Source organism: Aedes albopictus, chromosome 2 (genome assembly GCF_035046485.1).
Source record: "Aedes albopictus strain Foshan chromosome 2, AalbF5, whole genome shotgun sequence".
In the NCBI taxonomy this organism is placed as follows: domain Eukaryota; kingdom Metazoa; phylum Arthropoda; class Insecta; order Diptera; family Culicidae; genus Aedes; species Aedes albopictus.
Window position 1 is genome coordinate 216,231,152 of NC_085137.1, and position 22,735 is coordinate 216,253,886.

The following is a 22,735-nucleotide window of genomic DNA, read 5'->3' on the forward strand; positions in this document are numbered from 1 at the left end:
ACCATGGCGTCCCATGACGTGTTCATAGTCCGAGTTGTCGGAGCCAACCTTCGCGTTGAAGTCGCCCATGAGGATCTTGATATCACCTTTCGGAAGCTTGTCCATGACAGCATTCAGTTGACTGTAAAAGTTCTCTTTATCTTGCAATTCGGCAGCATCGGTTGGCGCGTAACATTGGACCATGGTAAGGTTTCGAACCCGTGTTCTGAATCTGGCTTCAATTAACCTCTCTTTAATAGGTTCCCACTTCATGAGCGCAGCGCCAGCGTGGGCGTGGGCGCTGAGCAAGAAACCAACTTCACGGTGGCGAGGAGCATGTTCACCTCGTAGACCAGAGTATAGCAGAATTTGACCAGACGCCAATCTGTGTTCTCCAAACTTCGGCCAACGGACTTCGCTCAGTTCTAGGATTTCAAGCTTCATACGGCATGCCTCATTGACTAATTGTGCCAGTTTACCCTGCTGGGCTAGGGTTAATACATTCCAAGTTCCAATTCTTGTCCATTGTTTCGCGCTAAAAGTCGTTCCCTTTGAATCAGTTCGTTATCTTTCATTTCCGGTTTCTGTAACGTTTTTTTGGGTTTCAGAAACAGTAGGTTGTTGGCCTAAGGTTCCCTATCCACCGTGGTGGGGCTGCCGCCTTAGGTATAGCTTCCGGTGGAGGAGTATTTCATACTCAGTCGCTGGATGCCAGAACAGACGCTGTTTGAGCCGCACCTCCTCGGTGAACAGACGCTACCTCCTCAATCTAGCTGAAGTCAGAAGGACTACTAGCTAAGCACACAACTCTTGATTAGCGGACTTTGTCATTGCTTGACCCGTGGAAGCATGAGGTAGGAACGCTAGCGCTGAAAATGCGATTTACTCATTTTTTAAGCTGCTCCATTTTGAATCAGATTTCTATGAATCTTGCTAATTTTAAAATAACTTTTTAGCATGTGTTATTTAGGAGTGGTCGCCGTGTACAGTCAAGTTTCCTATAGTACGGATTCGATCTTGACGGATTCTTATACTGAGACGATTTTCCGTATAATTTTTATGCGTGAAACTACTTATTTTTGCAATTTGTCGTTCCTTATAATTAATAAAGAAGACAAACATACTTATTAGCATTCAGCAATAATAAAATTCATGTTTGATAACTCAAGATTTCAAATTGTATAAAGAAGAGCTTTATATACTTAAAGTTTGCAATTTTATCAGTGTATAGTGTTAATGTCGGTGGATTCATACAGTACTGATGATCCACACTATCGGAATACACTTGACATATGAGATCTGAGCCAATCGAGAGACATTAAGGTGCATTATTTACCTCGTGTACGATATCAATTAACCATACTACAGGAGTATTGATCACCAGGTGGCATCATATAAATAGAATTAAATTAAGTGCGGCCATTAAACTCTTTGAAATGTGGTATTTTAAGTCACGGCAACAAGCAAAAAAACAAAAAAATTACAAATAATGTATTAATCAATAATAATTATTACACAAATACTTATTGATTTATTACCAACAGAACTAGAACAAGCTATTTTTTATTAAACATCATAAAAATCACTAGGGGGATTCACTTAACAGCGTAAACCGCTTATTGAAGTTTATTCTGATTAAACGTCGCGATCACCAAGGCAATCTATGATTATTTCATTCGCAATTTCATGAAACATTTCAAATAAACAGAAAATCATGGCTTACGCAGCAATTAAATCTGTTTAGTGAATCCCCTTACTATTTTGATTTCTATCTCAGCCACCAGTAAAAAATAGGCCAGTAAATAATCTGTTTTTGTTTTTTTTTTTCAACAAACGGTCATTCAGAATAACTATTTATACCAAGAACGACCATCACCGTCGAAGTTGCCTCCGCAAAATATGGAAAGCGAGAGCCATTATTTTCGAAAAACGTGCTTCCACTTGAGAGTTCCATTCCAAACATGTAAGCGCAGCAACTAGCGCATTGCCAAGCATAACACTTGACTACTACCGCTATAAAAGAAAAGTATCAACAATCGTGTAACTAGCGCTAAATTGTTACTATACCGACATGCACAAGACATACAGGGGATAGACAAAATGATCGGGACAGGCAAAATTTTCACTTTTCAAAAAATGTTCAATTAGCTGTAACTTTTCGAAAAGTGCACCAAATATTTTCAAATTTTTACTGTAAGTTCTTCAACTAGCTGTGTATCAGTGGACAAAATTTTGAAAAGATCGGACAATTCTTCACGAAGTTATAAAGATTTTTTAAAAAGGTAAAATTATCCGATAGCCAACTTTGAGCTGTTATATCTCGGGATTCAATGAACCGAATGTAATGAAATTTTGATCATTTATGACTTATATAATGAGCTATGAAAAACCATTGACTTAACTTAATATTCTTAACGCGGAAGAAAATTATTACGATTAGATTATTTTTCTAATAAAACACCAAATTATCCAAAACATCAACATCGTTTCAAAATTCAAGATGCAAATTATAGTTCATTTAGTTCCCCTCTAATTGACTTATATATAAATGCGTTTTGAAGGAAAGTAACAACATAACCGCCAATAAATTGAAAAAGTAATGGGATGCATATTAAAAATAGACCAATTTACTAAAAAATCGTGAAAAAAATAAAACCGCTATAACTTTTTCGCTTGTTAAAAATTTCAAGTCAAGTTAAATGTTTTCCAGAGTTTATTATATAAGTCATGAATGGTCAAAATTTCATTGCAATCGGTTCATTGAATCCGGAGATATAACAGCTCAAAGTTGGCTATCGGATAATTTTATCTTTTTCAAAAATCTTTATAACTTCGTGAAGAATTGTCCGATCTTTGCCAAATTTTGTCCACTGATACACAACTAGTTGAAGAACTTACAATAAAAATTTGAGAATATTTGATGCACTTTTCGAAAAGTTACAGCTAGTTGAACATTTTTTGGAAAGTGAAAATTTTGCCTGTCCCGATCATTTTGTCTATCCCCTGTAATTCTTATCTTATGCCATATGATTTCTCGAAGGGAAAACATGTTAATGATTTGCAATTAGATATTTCCTTTGAAGGATTCCAAAACTGTGATATTATTCCTCTTTAAAAATAATAATTCCTTAAAACTCCATGTGGAACAGTCAAGCTGTATGAGCTATGAGCATATGCTCAAAAAGTTGAGTACTTTAACCAGGAAAGCATCACAAACGGTGCCACAGCACTAATAAACTAATCCTAGGAACTGCTGAAACCATGAACAAACGTACAACTTGTTGGTAGACAATAAAAGGGTTCAACATGTGACATCATCGCTTAGCAGTTAAAGGGAAATGTGTGACTTTTCAACCGCCAACATACATATTCCAGTGGGATCGACTGCTGGGCTCAGTTGAACATCGCATCAATTATGACCAATTAGATCCTTGTCTCCACGGCCAGAAGCTGCCACTGCACATTTTTTTTTCCTTCTCAAACAACGTTTAATGAGTTCATTGCCATCACGATCTTCTGCGGGAAATGGGTCGGATCGACTCCATCATTCGAACAAACATAAACCACACGAGATGATCAGATGGAACGGCTCAGTAAATTTAATTATGGTGGCGAGGATTTTTGTATTTGTAATTAAAACATCTTTTCGGGAAATGTTTCACACTTAATTAAGAACGTTGCTGCTCCGGGATGTGTTTACGATGTTAAGGTCAACACGTGCATTGAAGAATAAAAAAAAACAAACAGAATATGAAAGATAATGCTGGCTTGGTTTGGATCCTTCAATACACTCATCAACTACCATCAGGGTCACCATATGCAGCATATATATGAAATCGTAGATATTAAACTTCTTCTTTTTCTTGGCGTAATGCACCAACTGAAACAAATTCTCCTTCTCAGTAAATTTACTTAAAACTACAAGTGTATGAAAATTGACCCATTCCGAAACCGAATTTATTCGACATTGTCAACAAAGCAAGTTAATAAAGTTCTGGTCACGGATACTGTATACCAATACAGTGGCGTTTCGGTTTTATCACTAGTCATTTTATTCACTACTCGCCAAATTCACTCTCGAATTTATCACGGTTTTCGTTTCGTTTTTATCACGCCTTTTCTATCACTTTGTGAAATCGACATTAAATAGCACAGAACATAAAAATGTAATTGCGCAACTGACTTTTAGGGCTATCCACAGTCTGGGGTAGTCTTGATTATGAGATTAAAGCACGAATAGCTTTCTTTGAATGTAAAGGTTGTAAGTGGATTCTTTATTTCATAGCAAATATAAAACAAAAAGCAAAATAATTCTATTCCAAGTCAATTGTACATTTTATTGAATACTAGCTGTGCCGGCAAACTTTGTCTTGCCAAGCTGTGGTGGTTGGTCAACTGTTGAGGTTATTGCAGCACCTCATGACCTCACTGTAGATTGATTTTATTTTGATCGTGCTGAATTTCTTCTCGGCTAATAAAAATCAGTAATTTTACATTTTTAATACTTTGTCAGGTGATTTTCATAACTTTTCCTACATTAAAACACAGCCACCCTGAAGACGGATCATAGTGTGCAGAAATTTTGCTAATCGGTTCATCCGTTCGTAAGTTTTAATGCCTCAAAGCGAATTTGAGGGTTTTTGTTTGTAGATATGTATATCTCGACCCCTCGACTAGCTGTTATGTATTGTATGTACCTATAAATAACTTTCATAAATGGTCGATATTTTATTTTAATTTGCACTTAAGTCTTCTGGAATTTTATAAAATAAAATTATAATGATGTCCAGAATATGTGCATATCCTATTTCAGAAAAAAAACATTTAGGTATCTGGCCAAAGCCTACGGTCCACACAAATTTTTAGAAATTTTGTATGGATGAACGACTACGAGGGGGAAGGGCGTCTAAGATTACCCAAAATGAGTCTACGTAGTTTACGGAGAGCGCCTGAGCAATACAATCATTGACAGATTACTAAAACTGTTGTAGCTTTTCGATTTTTAGTATAAAATTCACATTTATTTTTCATTTCGCCAAATTCACGGTTTCGCTAAATTCACGGCAAAATTTTTTTTGACCGTGATAAAATCGAAAAACCACTGTAATATATTATGTGATGGCTATGACACAGACAAACAGACGTATCACTTGCGATATTTCCATCGACCACGCATTAAACAGTCATGTTAAATTTTCATGGTTGTGGCTTTCACAACCAGAGGCGCACGCATTGTTTTTCTATGCGTTTGACGTTTCACACTAGCGCCTTCTGTTGACGATATTGCACAACACAGTGATTCGTGCAATTTTTCATCAGGTGATGGTAGTGTGAACTGGGCGATGGATTTCCATGAAAATCGTTTAAGGTGTTACATCTGTTTGTCTGTGGCTATGAGTTTGAGATTCTTAAAAGTATCAATCCACCTAAAAGTGGTATGCTTCATCGAGCCTTCAAAGTGGCATTAAAAATGACCTTATTTTCAAGCTTTTTTCGGTGATTTATCAAAAAATAACTAATTGCTCTGGAAACCTAATTTTTTGACAGAAACTGCTGGCAACTATGAGGATGACATCATAAAAATTTTGATTTGGTATTTGCAATATTTGATAAGATATTTCAGAAAATGTTTTGACCCATTCTCACCCCTCTGACCCATTTTGTCACTACCAACGACGGTATATAAGTAATAAATCATTATTGCCTTCTGTGAGTAAACGGTTTCTACCTAGTAATACTTACGTGACATCCACTTTTTGCTGTGCGAATACTTGTGCCGACATTACACAAAGCGCCAGTAATACGAACGAGTTCCTTAGGATTCCCATGATTATCGAACTAAGTCAATACTGAAAAAAAGAAGGTCCGCAGTTTTAGAGAATAATCCATTTTAAGAAAACAAAATCGATCATTTACAGAAAATAGACATCCAAGCCTAACTTTGTCGCTATCACAGTTTAATCGTTTAATCATAACTAGAGTTACAAAAGTTGAGAAAAAAGTTAAGGGAAATAGTTTTTTTTATATATTTATTAACGAGATTTTTAGCCCGAGTTTAGTTGATCTCAGGACTCACAACTTAACTTCCCCTCCGAAGGAAAGGTTTTCCTTAAAAATGTAAAAAAAAGCTATGCACAGACAAACGGACGTAATACTTTTCGAAACGACTTGGCACATGCATTTAACGATGAATTCGAATTTCATTTGATTTCCGCGATTGTTCCACCAGAGGCGCTAGTGTTCGATCGCTTTGACGTTTGCAAGTGTAAACGTTGCTGAATGATGCAAACGAAAATTACAGGTGATTCGCGTGGTTATACCAACAGGTGGCAGTGTGCTCATGAAAAAGACACCGGGTAAAAATTTTGATGAATTTCCTCTAAGAATTACGTCTGTTTGTCTGTGAACTAAGGGTAAGGTTTTTGGACTATTGAATTCATATGACATCTATCATAGATACAAGATGATTATTACTCAAAAATGCCTTCAGGAATTTCTACAGGAGTTTGTCCAGGGATTTCTTACTGAAGTAATACCCGGAGGAATTACTTGAAAATTCCGTGAAGGAATTCCTAGCAAATCTTAAGAACACCCCTGGAAGAATGCGTGGAGAGTTTTCTGGAGGAATTTTCGGAAGCGTCCTGGTGGAATTCCTGGAGGAATTTCTGGAGAAATACCTCGATATATCCCTGGAGTAGTTACTGGAGGAATCCCTCGAGGAATTTCTGGAGAAATTCCCGAAGGAATCCATGGTGGAAGAGTTTCCGAAAAAAAAATCCCTGGAGAAATTCCTGCAGGTTTCCTGCAGTAATCCTGGAGGAACTCCTGTAAGAATCCCCGGAGGAATACATGTAGGAAACTCTGGAAGAATCCCTGAAAAAAAGAAAATCCATTAGGAATTCCCAAAGGAATTCCTAAACGAATCTCCGGAGGAATTCCTGAGAAAATCCTCAGAGGACTTACTGGAGGAATTTATAAAGGAATTCATGAAGGAATTCCCGGAGAAATTCGTTGGGAACTCCGAGAGGAATCCCTGGAGGAATTCTGTATGAAATTCCGGAAGGAATCCCCGGAGAAATTCCGGGACAAACACCTGGAGGAATTCCGGGAGGAATCGCCGGACGAATTCCGGAAGGAGGGATTTCGAAAGGAGGGATTTCGGAAGGAGGGATTTCAGAAGGAGGGATTCCGGAAGAAATTTCGGATGGAATCCCCGGAGGAATTCCGGAAGGATTCCCCGAAGGAATTCCGGAAGGAATCGCCGGAGGATTTTCGGAAGGAATCCCCGGATAATTTTCCGGGACGAATACCTGAAGGAACTCTGGGAGGAAACCTCAGGACGAATTCCAAGAGTACACCCCAAACGAATTCCGGGAGGAATCCCCGGAGGGATTCCGGGAGAAATCCCCAAAAGAATTCCATAACGAATCTCCGTAGGAATTTCAGAAATAATCCCCGAATTCCCCGCAATTCCTGAAGGAATCCTCACTGGCATTCCTGGACGAACCCCTGGAGGAATCCCAAAAGGAATTGCAGTAGGAATCCCTGCAAGAATTCCTTTAGGAATCCCTGGACGAATCCCTGGTGGAATCCTTGGCCGAATTCGTGTAAGAACTCCTGGAGGAATCCCTGGTGGAATTCCTGAATAAATCTCTGGTGGAATTTCTGGAAGACTTCGCGGAAGAATGAATGCCTGGAAGATATTCCGGAACGAATCCCTGGGGAAATTCCGGGAAGAATCGTTGGGCGAATTTCGTGAGGAATCTCCGTAGGAATTCCGGGAAGAATCCCCACAAGAATTCTTGGAGGAATCTCCACTGGATTTCCTGGTGGAATCCCCGAAGGAGTTGTAGCAGGAATCCCTGTAGGATTCCCTGGTGGAAGACCTGGTGAAATCTCCAGAAACCCTGGAAAAATCCCTGGTGGAATCTCTGAATGATTCTCTAGAAGAATTAGTGGAGGAATTGCTAGCTAGAGGAATCCCTTAAGAATCCCTGTAGAAATTCCTAGAGGTATCCCTGTAGGGATTCCTGTAGGAAGACAATTTTCAGTTCTATTTAGGACTTTCCTGAGATGCTGCCATGATGATGTGTTCCTTCGGCATAATATAGTCAAAAGATATCGCTATATGTTGAGTTATTAGAATATTTTGAGTAGAGGAGAAAAAACTGATAGCATATGTTGATAGCTTTACTTCCATAAAATAACATTTCTATAATATGTTTTGCTGCAGGGCTAGTTTAGTTATTATGAGAGTCTATAAATATTTGATAATCAAGAGCACTACAACAATACAAGTTTTGGAATCAAAACTTCATCATTCGAGATTTACATTGCATTGTTAACAGCGTTCCGTACATTTTGTTAAACAGTACATTTTGATGCTCCTCTTGTATGAAAATATGGCAAAATGGGGCGAAATGGACCACTTCCCATGCCCTCGAGCGATCGCGCTGTATTGTATTTTATACAACACGTTGAAAAAATATCGCTATTTGAACTCAGCATTATCGTCAGAGTATATGTACGCACAAATCTCAATATGAGATTGAGAAAAGTTGGCTGGGAGTACATAAAAATCCCCTGAGCTTGAGACTCGTGATGTTGGTGCACATCACATTAGCATTGCGAGTCTCAATGAGACATCTCAATGAGACAAGCTCCAGGTACAACTTGGTATAGCCCCAATATCGCACCGGTTTGATGCACTCTCGAACCCTTCACAGGGATTACATTTCCAGATGATGTTCAGCTGGGATTAGGTTGACTTTCTGGGGTGGAATTCAGTCGGAGATTATTTTACATCTGGAATGCTGATAAGAGGAACAATCCTGGCCAAGGCGTCTTCCCCCACCACCGCCCCCAGCGGGGTCAAAAAATAAATGTTATAAAAAAAGATGTAAATGATTGCTGTGGTCAATACTATGATCCACATAGGCACGTTAAACGTGTAGTGTGAAGATGGAGAGCTTTGGTGGGGGCTGTAGGCTGTAGGCTTTGATGGGGGTTGTAGGTTTCTAATAAATCCAATATAATTTGATAACTTGGCCCCTTTATATCCACTTATTCGCGAGCCGTAATGGCAGCGCTTACGATTTTGACGTTTGATGCGGATAGCAGCTGGTTGGCTTCACCGAACAGTTGACGAAGGGGTCAGGAGGATAACCGAACCGCTACGATTTTCCCCTAAGAAACGTAAAAATCCGAATCGCTTGTACCCAACGCCGCCATTACCACACGCGAATAAACGGAATCAATCCCCAGATAATTATTGATCTCTGTATTTCTGCCTCAATTCTTGGAAGGGATCAGGTTCACAAGATCCAATCTGGGTCTTTGAAATAATATCGTTGTAATTCTTCTTAACTGGCGAACATCTCAATGAGACGAGTCTCACGAGACGTCTCATTGAGGCACATACACTAGAATTTTCATGAGCATGCTATGATCTCAAATCTCACAAATTTTTCTGAAACGCATTTCAAACCAGCGCATGGCACACTGTCTCATTCATGTATACATGAGCTTTCAGACACTCTGATTATCGTGGTGCTGAAGGTGGTGGCCAACCACGCGAGTTACGAAAAGTTAACGTACCGAAACCAGCGGCATTAAAAGATCCGTTTTTTGGGTCGATTTTTTCCACTATGCAGTGCATGATCCCTGACAGATAAAGATAGAAAAAGATTTTCGCGTGTCAGAAATTACAACAGAAAACAACCCTTCACCTCACATCTAATATACCGATCGTATTGATTTGTAATTGGGTCGTAATCATATAAACTAAAAAAAAACTTAGGAAACTCATAAGATTTTTACCATATAGTTCATTTAGTTCACCATTGGACTATCGCACGAGTTTTCAAGAGTGCAAAAACGTAAATAAAAGTGCCGGATTGCGCCAAATCAACTCGGTTGATTGATTTGTCTTTATTAAAGAGACTTTCAGCCCTTGGCTGGCCCAAATGAACTCGGTGTGTTCAGAGCACTTATTCAGCATAAATCAAAGAAATAGTGCGCCGAAGACATCAACTGGATTTGATACAATCGCGCACTTTTATTAACGTTTTCGTATTTATGAAGACTGAGTGCATTACAACTTACTTTGTTATGATTTAGATATTGTAAATAATTTTGTTTTTAAATTGTTATTAATAATTTTTATATTTCAAAATTTTATACTGAAATATATTTTACAAATTCGCTATTAATAAGTTGTTATTGAAACTAACAAAACGTGTTATTTAACTGGCCTTCCAGGAACTTTTTCTTGTTATGATTTTTGTTATTTTGCCTTTTATGATAGACAAGCTTATAACATGACATGTTATGTTAACCTTCACTTATCCGACCCCCAACATCTCATTTTCAAAACGCTGGCATTTCGTCAATTTTCATCCATTTTTTTTTTGAAGTCGCCCTCAATCGATCATAAATTGTTGCAAGTTTATTACACCCAAGTGGCCATGCAATATCTGGAACCATTTCGGAGATATTCCGGATTGTACTGGGGTCAGGCAGGGTGCCGAAAAGGCTAAAAATGATTATTTCGTGTGTTATTGTGTTTGAACCATCGATTTTCAGCTGAATTTTCATTGTGAACAATAAATCACAACTGCGATAATCAGATTTGAATTAGTTGACCCATTTGGATCACAGTGACAGGTTCTGCGGGGGCCTCATTGGGGACACTTCTGGTTTTCATCCAAAACATGTCGTGCGACATATCAATTTCATGATTTCGAATGACTGAGTCAGAAACAATAGCCTGAAGTCTGTATCAACTAATATGGCCACCCCGGAACAACTAGCATAGGTTCCACGGGGTGACATCGGGGACGTTTCTGGTGTGCAACCGAAACATGTCGTGCGACATAACAAACTTCATCATTTCAAGAGAATGGGGCAGAAACAATTGACTGAAGTATGTAGCAACTGATATGGCCGCTCCAGAACACCTGAAACATGTTCCGCGGGGGCCTTTCAAACACAATAGCACACGAAATAATCACTTTTAGCCGTATGGCAAAACAAACCCCTCCCCACCACCCCAGTATAATCCGGAATATCTCCGGAATGGTTCCGGATACTACATGTCCACTTGAGTGTAATAAACTTGCACCAATTTATGATCGATTGAGGGCGACTTCAAAAAAATCGGATGAAAATTGAGGAAGTGCCAGCATTTTTAAAACGAGTTGTCGTAGGGCGGGTATGTGAAGGCAGGGATGGGAACACTCACTTGCAAAGAGTTACACTCACTTGCTATTTTCTCAGCTCAGAAGCGTGCAATCAAGAAACGATGTATGGACGACTTTTGCCTTGTGGTTTTGTCTAAAACTTTGCCGAATAGAGTAAGGGTTGCCCACGCATACCAAAGTCGTGACAGAGCTGTGAAAGCGACTCTCCACGAGGTGAGTGTAATTTACATTCACCTCGTGGAGAGTTGCCTTCGCAGCTCCCTCACGACTTCGGTATGCGTGTTCAACCCCTACTCTATTCTACAAACTTTTAGACAAAACCAAAAGGCAAAAGTCGTTCATACATCGTTTCTTGATAGTACGCTTCTGAGCTGAGAAAATAGCAAGTGAGTGTAATTCTTTGCAACTGAGTGTTTCCATCCTTGTGTGAAGGTTAATAACATGAAAATAACTCTTTCCGTTACTCAGTTATTTTGCCAAAATAACATATTTTCTTATGCTGTCGCTATTCCCTTCTGCTCGGAGGATGTCCCAGAAACAAGTTTTTGATATTATGTTCAGTGCTTATACCTCTTATCACAATCAAGCCAATATCACATCAGAACGTGCCTCTGGAGCCGACCTACTGATACCTGAATATCACATTTTGATCGTCAGCGTTTTATCTCTACCCGGGTTTTCTTCGAATCGCCAAATAGCCGAAGCGGTAAACGAGGATCTCAGTTAGCACAGACAAACAGATGTATCACTTGAAAAAAAATGCTTAAAGTCGACATCACGAAAAAAATAATTGCCCAATACTAATCACGTTGTGTTTCGCAAACCTGCCAGTAGTTGGCGGTAGTGAGCAAACGTCAAAAAGGAGCAAAAGTGACGCGAGCGCCGTCAGCAAGCGATTTGCGAACTACAGAATATTTAAACTAAGCGTAAAAAAGCTGTGAATTTAGACGTCTGTGTGTCTGTGGAGTTATCATTTGGAGATGCTGAAAGGCAAAGTTAATTATTTTATGATATGATGGCCAGATCCGACATAATAATACTTACCCCGTAACGGCGAATACAGTGATAGACATTCGTTTAGCCGAGGCTAAAAAAATTTCAAAAAAGTGCCAGGAAACTCATACAATAGATTTTATGATAAAACTTTTTTATCGTAGTGATAGTACATCTAGTACTGTTTTATAAAAGTGTGATACATCACAGTAATATATACACTGACACAAAAACGAGGGTAAAAACCCTTCAAATGTCATTTTTTGCCTAGACATTCGTTTAGCCGTACAATTCGGCTGGAATTTTTAGAACTCCATAATAAAAAACTATCAAATTTCGAAAAATATCCAACAAAGTCATTTTGTATGGTGATCTGCATTATAGATGGACTTGTAAATCATGAATTAGATCGTTTTTGGAAGTGTTGCCATATTAATTTTGCATGCATCTCATATAAATATGTCATAATATTTTAAATGTTTCTCAATTGAGATTTGATGTAGTTATTTTTATCGGAAGTGTTTCAAAAGAATCTAATGAAAGTTTCATGACCAAAGCGGGTTGAAATTTGGCGAAAAAAGTAACACAAACCATCAAAAAATCACGTATTTAAGTATTGTTTTGTTGAAATATGATGGTTTCACTTGCAGAAATCGCAGCGTTTACTACTATTACGTCTTCTAATAGCTCCCAATATCTTCTAGACTGTATTCTGGCTGAAATAATATACATTGGACGGCTCATATTTCAAGAAATGGCACCGAAAGTATTCAAATTTCTAGCATGAACTACTTGTTTCATAATTTAGACATTCTTTTCGAATAAATCATGTTAAAAATGAATGTGGTTCAAAACTAAGACTCATTTATAATATATTTGTTCAGATTGAATGAAATAAGCCAATTATTTAACCAAATCTTGCATTTTTGTATGGGCATCTGCTTTTGAATAAACAGGGTACACAAAATCTAACACTTCTTGCAGTTCTTTCACTTTGCAGTCTTCTAACTCATTTAGTAATGGTAGTATCAAACAGGTATACTCCACAGGCATTAGGGCACGTACTTACTTTAATGCAGAACTATTTATTTTAGCTTTTATCAATCCCATTTTAAAGTTTAACCAACCAAAAACCAATCTACTTTTTTTTTCATGACATTTTATGCAATAATTTGAACATTTCTGACAATAATTCTGTGCCATATTTTCAAAACTGCCAATCTAGCTTACGTTTGAGTGTTTACAGAAATCAGTTTTCTTAAATGAATTTGTTTATCGTCGCTTCTCCTTATCGGGACATTTTTTTTATAATATTTCTCTGAATTCCACAAATAAATAAACTTTCAAGGTTAAATATCTTGCTAACACGTCATAAACTAAATGCCTTGGAGTATATTCTCGAAATATACTCACGAAATTGCAAAAAATCTATTGAAAACCATTTTTTTCATTTACCTCGGCTAAACGAATGTCTAGGCATGGCAAAAAATGAAATTTGAAGGGTTTTTACCCTCGGTTTTGTTTCAGTGTATATGTAAGTTTAATGTATCACATTTTTATAAAACTGTACTAGATATACTATTACTACGATAAAAAAGTTTTATCATAAAATCTTTTGTATGAGTTTCCTGACACTTTTTTTGTTCTCGGCTAAACGAATGTCTATCACTGTACGATGCTCTGTCCGATAACTTCTGATTTTTAGTAACTTCGCACCTTTTATAAGTAAACACCAGTGTACGCAAAATATGGCACCGCAAGCGAAAAATAGGCAACAAAGAAGGCACGGCAACAACGCTTTGTTTTTTCGTTAGCAGATAATGACAAAATCGCTCCCGAGTTTATTCACAACAAAAACGGTAGGAATATTTGTCTTGTTCTATTCGCATCGTGATTTTCGCATTGTTTTACAACTGAAACTCGACTCTGAGGATGGCAAGAGTCTTAATTCATCCAAATGCTCATGAATTCGATGATGTGGGTCGAAAATTTCAGCAGAAACGCCGAAATATCGGCACACGCACGGCAAGCGATGTTTGTTTTATTGCTCTCATCGCTTGACATGCGTTTGTTGCGGAGCGCCTTTGTTACCGACATGCACCGCTTAGGACAAAGCGTTTGTTTTTCGGCGTGATCCGTTTTTCGTACCCTGGTAAACACCAACTTTTAACACAAAAGAAACTGAATTGGGTTTTTGATCTACTTTGCTTTGACGTTTCGACACCAGGGCTAAACGCTTTACAGTACTTCGGTAATGATGTGAACGATTAACCGGTTGTTCGGTACTTTATTTTACTGAAGACGGTATTTGTTCAATTTTACAGTACGTACAGTATTTTTTGACAGATGATAACCATATTACAAAAAATTCGGTAAGAAAAGTAATGAAATCTTGTAAACAGTGCCATTTTTACCGAAATCCAGTTATTTTTTCACTTTACCGTATTTTTCCAGCAAAATAATTACCGAACAGCGAAATTGAATCTGAGTGTGTAATGACGATCAGAACGTAATATTGGTTTAAAAATACTGGAAAAAAAATTGAAAAATGTTTCTGGAACATCTGACCAATATCAAAATTCGTTATTTCAAGATCAATAGAAAGCTTGCTGCCATCATATCAATGATCTTACTAGAGCTAAAACTGGTATGATGGCGATGCTGTAGGAGTTAATTTTATATATTATTTCTAAATCTTTTACCTTCTGTCATTTATATCAAACCAATATCACTGTTTGATCTCCATATCAAAATATGCTATTCACTCCCGACAAACTCGCTAAATGTGAGTTCTTCCTTCGGAAGGGAGATAAAGCGTGGGTCCCGAGACGAACTAGCCTAGGGCTAAAAATCTCGTCAATACTGATAAAAATATATACCGTGATTTCGGGTGAAATTGATCACTTTTCACAGTTTTTGGCTTCTCATTTTTGAATAGCTATCGATAAGGTCAAACTCAATGCTTTAAAACAAGTACGACCACGGTTTTCATCAGCCAACGAGGTTAAAACTATTAATGCAAATCATTTTATTGCAATAAATATCATTTATATTAAAAAATCAGAAATTTTTGTTTCGGGGTGAAATTGATCAGTCAGTGAAATGTCTTTGTAAGTGCTGAAAATAAATTTTCCATCTGAATTAACCACCCCAGAATGCGAAAACCTTTGCAAAATTTATACTAGGGTAAATGCACTAGTCTTCGCCCCCTCCCTAATTTTCGCCCCCCTAATAAAACATTCGTAGTTTTTGTGATTAATTAGGTAGATTAATGTTTGCTTTTCAACGTATCTGAGAGAGCAAATAAAAATCAATCTTGTGCACTAATGGTATACCACAAAACCAGTAACTAATCTATCGAATTAGTGATTGTAAAATAGTCATGGTAATGATGTATGTTTTTTTCAACGCAATGCAAACAGTAGCGATAATCAGAAGCTGGGAAGGCATACAAAATCAACTCTTCCAACCCAAAATAATGAACATTGATAATCATACAAGTCTTAGGAATACACAGCAGGTTATTTATTCAGCTAAATTGATAAAACTTTTAAATTTTTAGCTATTTTTATAGGTGGCGAAAATTAGAGCACAAAATTTTAAGTTTCCAATTTTCGCCCCTGGCGAAATCCCTTGTCTCGTTCTATTTGTATTGCGTGTTTCAGTTTTCGTCCATCTATTTCTCGTACTGAAATCGGGTGTGGAAATAACGGATAAGGTGAAGTTGATCTTTGTGAGATAGAGGAAAGTGAGGCAAAATGTACCATTTATGCAAACGTGGTCATTCTAATCTATTTAATGAGTGTCTTCTGTGATTTTTGGCCACTGAATTCGGAGGTCGATTCGACACCCAATTTTAAACGCAATTTTCAACGATCCTCGTCACAAACTACTTCGTTTATGATGCGACGTCATGCTGTCATCGTTGCAAAAAAGGAAGAGAGCGAAAATGAAATGTGAGCAGCCAGAAAAGCACGTGCCAATCTGTCACTGTTGGCACGTTTGACTGTGAAGTCAGGTGTGAAGGCAAAAAGGGGGCGTCCATAAATGACGTAGCTTTTTTCGAGCGATTTTTAATACCCCCCTCCCCCCTCGTAGCATTTCGTCACAAATTCAGACACCCCCCTCTATAAATGACGTAGCTTGTTAAACACCCCCCCCCCCCCTCAACAAAATTTTCATGTAAAAAAAACTTGAACTTAGCTCTGATTTTAATTTTAACTTGTATGCTAATAGAATATTATGAAAAAACAACGATAGCAAGAAACATTGCCGACTGCCAGGTTCAGATCGCCGACATCAAGACCTGCGTCGCAATAATTGGAGATTATCACCAAAGCTAATGACTCAATAAACCACGCATCGTTCTGCTACCATATTTGCCTAGAAGCTCTTCCGAAGATATTAGTTTGTTCACTAATAAATCTATTAGGAATATCAAATTGATTTCATTTGAATAAAATTCACCACGACATTCAAAGGACCCTGCAGGAGTTTCTTCTAAAATTATTACAGCAGTTCATTTTGGAATTCCTAGAGAAGTTTATTTTTGGATTCCCATTTTTGAGAATGTCTCCCTTTTTAGTTCCTCCAGCACTACCTTCTGGGATTCCTCCAATGATTTTTTTTGGTATTCCATTAGAAAATTCCAACTTATTGTATTCCTTCAGAGGTTCCTTCAAAGATCCCTCCAATAATTCACTCCGGTGTTCCTTCTTAGATTCCTCCAAAAGCTCCTTCAGAGATTTCTCCAGGAGTTTTTTTTTTCTAAGGTTTTTCTAAAAGTTTATCCATGGTTTCCTTCAGGAGTTCTTTCAAGGTTTTTTCTCCTCTCTTCCACCAGTAGTTTCTTTAGACATCTCTACAGGGATTTTAACCGGAATTTCTTTTGAGATTCCATCAGAACTTCCTTCTGTGTCTCCTAAAAAAGTTCCTTTCGGGATTCCTCCAGGAGTTCCTTCTTGGCTTCCTTCAGGAATTCACTCAAATATACATTCCAAGATCTCGGTAGGTAATCCCTCCGGTATTCTTTCAAAACCCTCCCAGGAGTTACTTCTATGATTCTTCCAGGTGTTCCTTTTTGGATTCTTTCAGAAATTCCTTCCTGGATTCTTCTGGGATTCCTCGAGGACTTTCTTCTAGGATTTATCCAGGATTTTTTTTCCGGGACTCCTTCAGTAACTTTTTCCAGCAACCCTCCATTCACTCCATCCAGGATTCCTCCAGGGTATCTTAGAATTCTGCGAAGAATCCAATAGTTGCTTCTGAAATTCCTCCAGAATTTTCTTTCTTAGATTTCACCAAGAGTTATATCCAGATAATCTTTTCTGATTCCCCAAAAGTTATTTTCGGGATTGCTTCAGAAATTCCTTACGGGATTCTTTCAATTATTTCTTCCGTGCTTTCTTCAAAAATTAAACCAGGAGTTCCTTCTGACAATCTACAAATATCAAATCAAATATCAATCTAAGATTCTTCCAGAAGTTTATTCAAGGTTTCTCCGAAAGCTTCATCTAAATTGCTCCAGGTACTCCTCACGGAGTTTCTTTTGAAATTTCTCTATTTTCTTTTATGATTGTTCCAGAAGTTCCTTCTGAAATTCTTCTGGAAGTTCCTTCAAGGATTTCTTCTGAGATTCCTCCAGATCCTTTTGAAATGTTTTCAGAAGTTTTTTTTTTCTGGGATTCCCAGTAGGAATTCCTGTGGAAATGTTATCCTTCTCCTGTTTGGGAAACCTATGAAGAACACAATGAGAAATTACTTACAAAGTTGCTAGAGGAGTTTCTTAAGAAATTTTTGGATGAATTCTTCGAGGAAGTCCTGTAGAAACTATATAAGGAACTCTTGGAATCTTGCCGTCATGCCAAAAGCTTAGAAAAATTTTCCTTTGTTTTTCTTAGCGGCGTGCAGTGCACTCTATATCAAGCAGCAAACTATTGGTCTTGAGAAGCATTTCAGCGAAATTGATTTTTGTCTGCAAACACAATATATTATTCTTTACGCAGGATTTCAAAACCACTTTCTCAAATACAGTTGTTGCGTCCGATAGATGCATGTCTTATGATATGAAGCCGGCATTTATTTCCATTATTTGTTATTTACAATAATGTGAATGAAAAAAAAGTCATTCAATTTTTTTTATTTACTGGATAATAATACTTAATGCAAATGAAAAGTTTATTTATTATGATTTTTTTTGTCTATAGGCCAACTATAGAAAGCTACGTAGCATATCACAAACCCCTACCCCCCTATCGTCACACTTCGTCACAAAATCACAAACACCCCCCTCCCCCCCCAAAAGCTACGTCGACGACCCCAAACGGGTGATTTTTGGGACTGTTCGTGGCACGAATGTTCCAAACCGTCATGTTCTATAAGGGAATGCCCGCTCAATCTATTTTGGAAGATAGTTTACTATTTTGTACAAAAGATGTCAATTAGTTCACGTGACGCAAATTTACCGAATCAGATAAATAATTGAGGAGTCTAGATGTAAAGTGACCTTTCTGTCCAACATAAAAAAATCCAAAAGTCAAACTTTTCTAAACTTGTTTAAAACTATGTTCACGTTGATGAGAAGAAATACAAAAAATATGGGTGAGAAAATGAAATAAATTTTAAAAGACTTTGCATGGGGTGAGCAATTGGTGATAAATTTCACGCCTCTTTTACTCACGAGGGTTCACCCTCTAACACTCTATGCACGTTTAGAATATGACGGGAATGCATATTGTGTGCTAGACTACTAGAATACTTAATTCTAAGACACTTTGCATCCACCGTCAGATTCTCTGACTTATATTGATTCCGTGGGATTGGTGGACCAATGTTACCCTCTAGGCCCAATGTCACCCCGAACGACGGTACTTCAAATTAGAAAATCTTTTTGACGTAATTTTTTTAAAAGTATATTTCTGGCGTTTGATTTAAATAAGTCGTAAGTTTGCTGTGATTGAGAACAGCCGAATTCGCAAATTTTGTTATATCTAGTGTATGATTTCAAAATAAGTAGCCCTAAAATGAATTGTTTCATTCTGTTAATTTAAACTCAAGGAAACGAATAATATGCATACAGGAAAATAATTTTTTCTTGATTTTTCAGAGGGGCGCTTGCTTTGCATAGCTCAAAAACGCAGAAGACAGTACTAAGCTTGCTGGGATAACTCGTATTCAATAAAATTTTAAAGATAGCCATGATCGAATTGAGGAAAACTTATGGGCAACTGTAGGGGGCGAAAATTAGAGCGGAGGTGGGGCGAAGATTGAATTTTGGGGGGCGAAAAATAAATCATAAATCAATATTGAAAATTGTCATTTTAATGTATTAAATCTTCATTTAATGGTACTTTTGAGCTGGGTTATCACTGATTGAAGGATAATTAGCAAGAATCACCAAAGGAACATAGATATCATCGGAAATATATGATGAAACTAAATAATTTGGATAGTTCAATGCTTTAGGGGGGCGAAATCTAGTGCTTTTACCCTAGTTTAGTAAATTCTTAATTATTTAAGTTCAAAGTTTAGTATATCTAAAGAAAACGCCTAAAAGTATGCAATTTTCATACTTTACAAGTAATTACTTTAGCAAAAGTACAACTTTATGCATAAATATCAATATGTATAGAACTTTTGATGACGAAATCAGGTTTAGCGAACACTTGGCAGCTATAAACATTCATTCGAATATTTATTCCATGTGCGATACAGCTACGGTTACAAAAGTTTGAAAGCGTACTTGAAATTCGCCAAACACGCAGTTTCGGAAAATATTAAATTTAATACAGAAATTTGTGACTAATTAGTTGTAAAACATGTAAACTCATCATTCAATAACCCATGAACCACACACTTGGAAATTCTGAAATTTGCACGAAACGGAATCACCAAAGAACGTAAACGTATTCAAGACTGAATCACAAATTGAACTCAATTTTACGCGCATCTTGTAAGTGCTGGTTGGTTGCGTTAGATGTCAACAAATTCGTTTCACCAGAAACGTAGAACTACTATCACGTTCATCAGCCATCTACTAACTCGGTGAAATAGCCGAGAGGTAAGAGATGTGGCACAGGATCAGCAGATCCGGTGTTCGAATCCATGCATGGCATTATTTTACTTTTCTATGTTTTATCTGTCAAATCGGTTCTAGCGATTGCTAGACGCTAAGCAAAATAAGTTTTATTTTGGGGTGTCTTGAAAGACGTAAATTTACATGTTCCAACCTCGAAATTTGTGTTCATGAAGATGCTCGTATATGTCAGGTTCAGGACACTTAAAATTACATGATATTTTCTTGGTGTGCAGATGATGGTCATTTTCTATAAATTATTTTAAGTTCGAAGCTTTATTTTTGATAAATAAAAATTGTCCTCACGTCGTTCAATTTCACCCCACTGATCAATTTCACCCGAAATCACGGTACTATTATTGAGATCTTTTTCCCTACTCGGGATGTAAAAGTGTTCATAGATCGTGTAGCAGGGTGTGTCGTGTCATAGTTGAGATGTAATACCAGATAGAAGACGAAAAGTTATTTCTTTTTCATCAATTGATATCCTAGAGTCAAAATGAAAGAATGTATAAAAAATGTTCCTAATACTGATGGTAACACAAAGTACTACTTGATGGGACTATGCTATAAGTTATTGAACAGAGAATAGGAAATGTCTTACAGCTGACAGACTGATTGTAGGAACTGTTCAACAATACAATGGAACAACACTCGCTGAACGGACTTGACCTTTCGAACAGCGCGTATTACGCGAAAACTGATAATCCCTCTCCTTTTTGATACTGTGTGGCATTCGAAACTCGTAGATCACTAAAGAACATCAGAGCAGAGGAGTTCATGGTTCATCTTCGTTCCAAACTTATCAAGTTTTATATGCACAGTAGCACTTGGCAGACGCCATCCATTATAATTACTCCAATGGTAATTTTGATTTATGTCGAATATTTTCCATGTCAATACCTTCTTGGAGGAATCAGTGTGGCACTTTTCAAAAAAATTATCACTAAACTACAGCCCCAAAAGTCACTTATCACACTTCTTCTCAACACAAGCTGAACACGTGCGGTCCGGTCCCTGGACCAATGTAGACTGCTCGACCATCGTCGGATATCTCTGCGGTTCGTTAGAACAAACACACATCACTTTGCTGTGCACTGCTAAACACCCAAATCAGAACGCATGCGGTTCCACATGTAATGCGACACAACATTTCTGCTTCTTCATTCATTTTCCAACAACATATGCATGCAATGCACCGACTGCACCACTTGGTGCAATCCGGCAATGTTTCGGGATTTCAAACGACCAAATGTGGAAAACATCAAGAAAAAAAAAACTTCTCAAGTTACACGCTCTTAAGAGACACTTGACTTGAGCAATCTTTATCACTTAGACTTTTTCGGGAAAAACTTAAACAAACCTTCTTCGCTTGAAATGGGTCCTACTTCTGCTGGGGGTAATTTTCGGCTAACACAGCACACCGCAGTGGGCGCGACACTACTGACTAGTCTTGGCTGTAGCTTAGCACCTTCCGCCTAGTGTCCGTCTCTAGGGAGAACGATGTTAACCGATCAAGCACTGGGGATGGACTGAGAAAAGGATCGAGCGTCTCCGTGTTCTAGGTTCTCTTCAATGAGCAGCGTGATCGGTCGGCCGGCAGCCAACAACGCAGTGGTAATCATCATCAGGAAACGTGCATGAAGTGGCTATATCGTCGGTTTCCTGCAATAGGGGCACAACTCAAAATTTGTCATTTTTGAGATTTTGATGGCAAATTATGAAAAACTATGTAAAATTTCATCTCACAAAGACCCGTTTAAAAATTCGTTGTGAAACGCGAGATTTGGGCATTTGCAGCAATTTTCCGCAGTAAGGGCACAACTCAAAATCAGTCAACTTTTTCAATAGTCGTTGAAAAATAGTAGTCAAAAATTCATGAAACAGATAGTCCTTCAGCCCCTTTCAATGATACAACAATCAAAATTTGTTTACTTTTGTCAAATGATGAGAGAAATAAGTGAATTTGCAGGAGGTGCTTCATGATTGCCAATTTTCAAACGCTTATTCTGAAAATTCACATTTTTTGAGTTGTGCCCCTATTGCAGGAAACCGACGATATGTACGCTGCTGCCAGATGGGAGCAGCTTGCTGATACATTATACTCACGCTAAATGGGTGGCATTTCGATGACGATCAGAACAATATTAACTATTAGCTTTCTTCGAATGGGATTTTAAGTTCAGAGAAAAGAGCGAATGCTATGAATTAAATTTTTGTTACTACACCCTCGTTCAAATGTATGGGCCACTCCCAAAAAACATATGACTGCCAAAAATAATAATATTTCTGACAATTTTTGTTCCATTTTTTTTAATTTGAGGCCTGAATAATAAATCAGAAAAATTAACCTTACGGACATGGTTTACCCTTTTTTTCTGAGAAAACAATTGTAAACAATTGGAGCGGATCTGGTGTGATGGTTAAAGCCTGTGACTGTCACGCCGAGGACCTGGGATCGAATCCCTCTCCCGACATACTCACAAAA

General features: G+C 37.7%; 1 protein-coding gene across 3 annotated transcripts in view; it reads right to left on the reverse strand.

Annotated features, from left to right (window-relative positions):
- The window catches only part of LOC109433126 (adventurous-gliding motility protein Z), a 36,861-nt gene extending 15,068 nt beyond the window's left edge, over positions 1-21,793 (reverse strand). The window contains exons 1-2 of one of the 3 annotated variants that reach the window (XM_029855143.2): positions 21,611-21,793; positions 5,722-5,828 (exon numbers count right to left, since the gene is read on the reverse strand). In XM_029855143.2, the coding sequence (XP_029711003.2) occupies positions 5,722-5,807 (86 nt within the window). In that variant the 5' untranslated portion in view covers positions 5,808-5,828; positions 21,611-21,793. Of the gene's footprint in view, positions 1-5,721; positions 5,829-20,851; positions 21,106-21,150; positions 21,304-21,610 lie in introns of those variants that run through there. The other 2 variants (XM_019709519.3, XM_019709521.3) reach the window with 2 other exon arrangements.
- Positions 21,794-22,735: the final 942 nt, after the last annotated feature.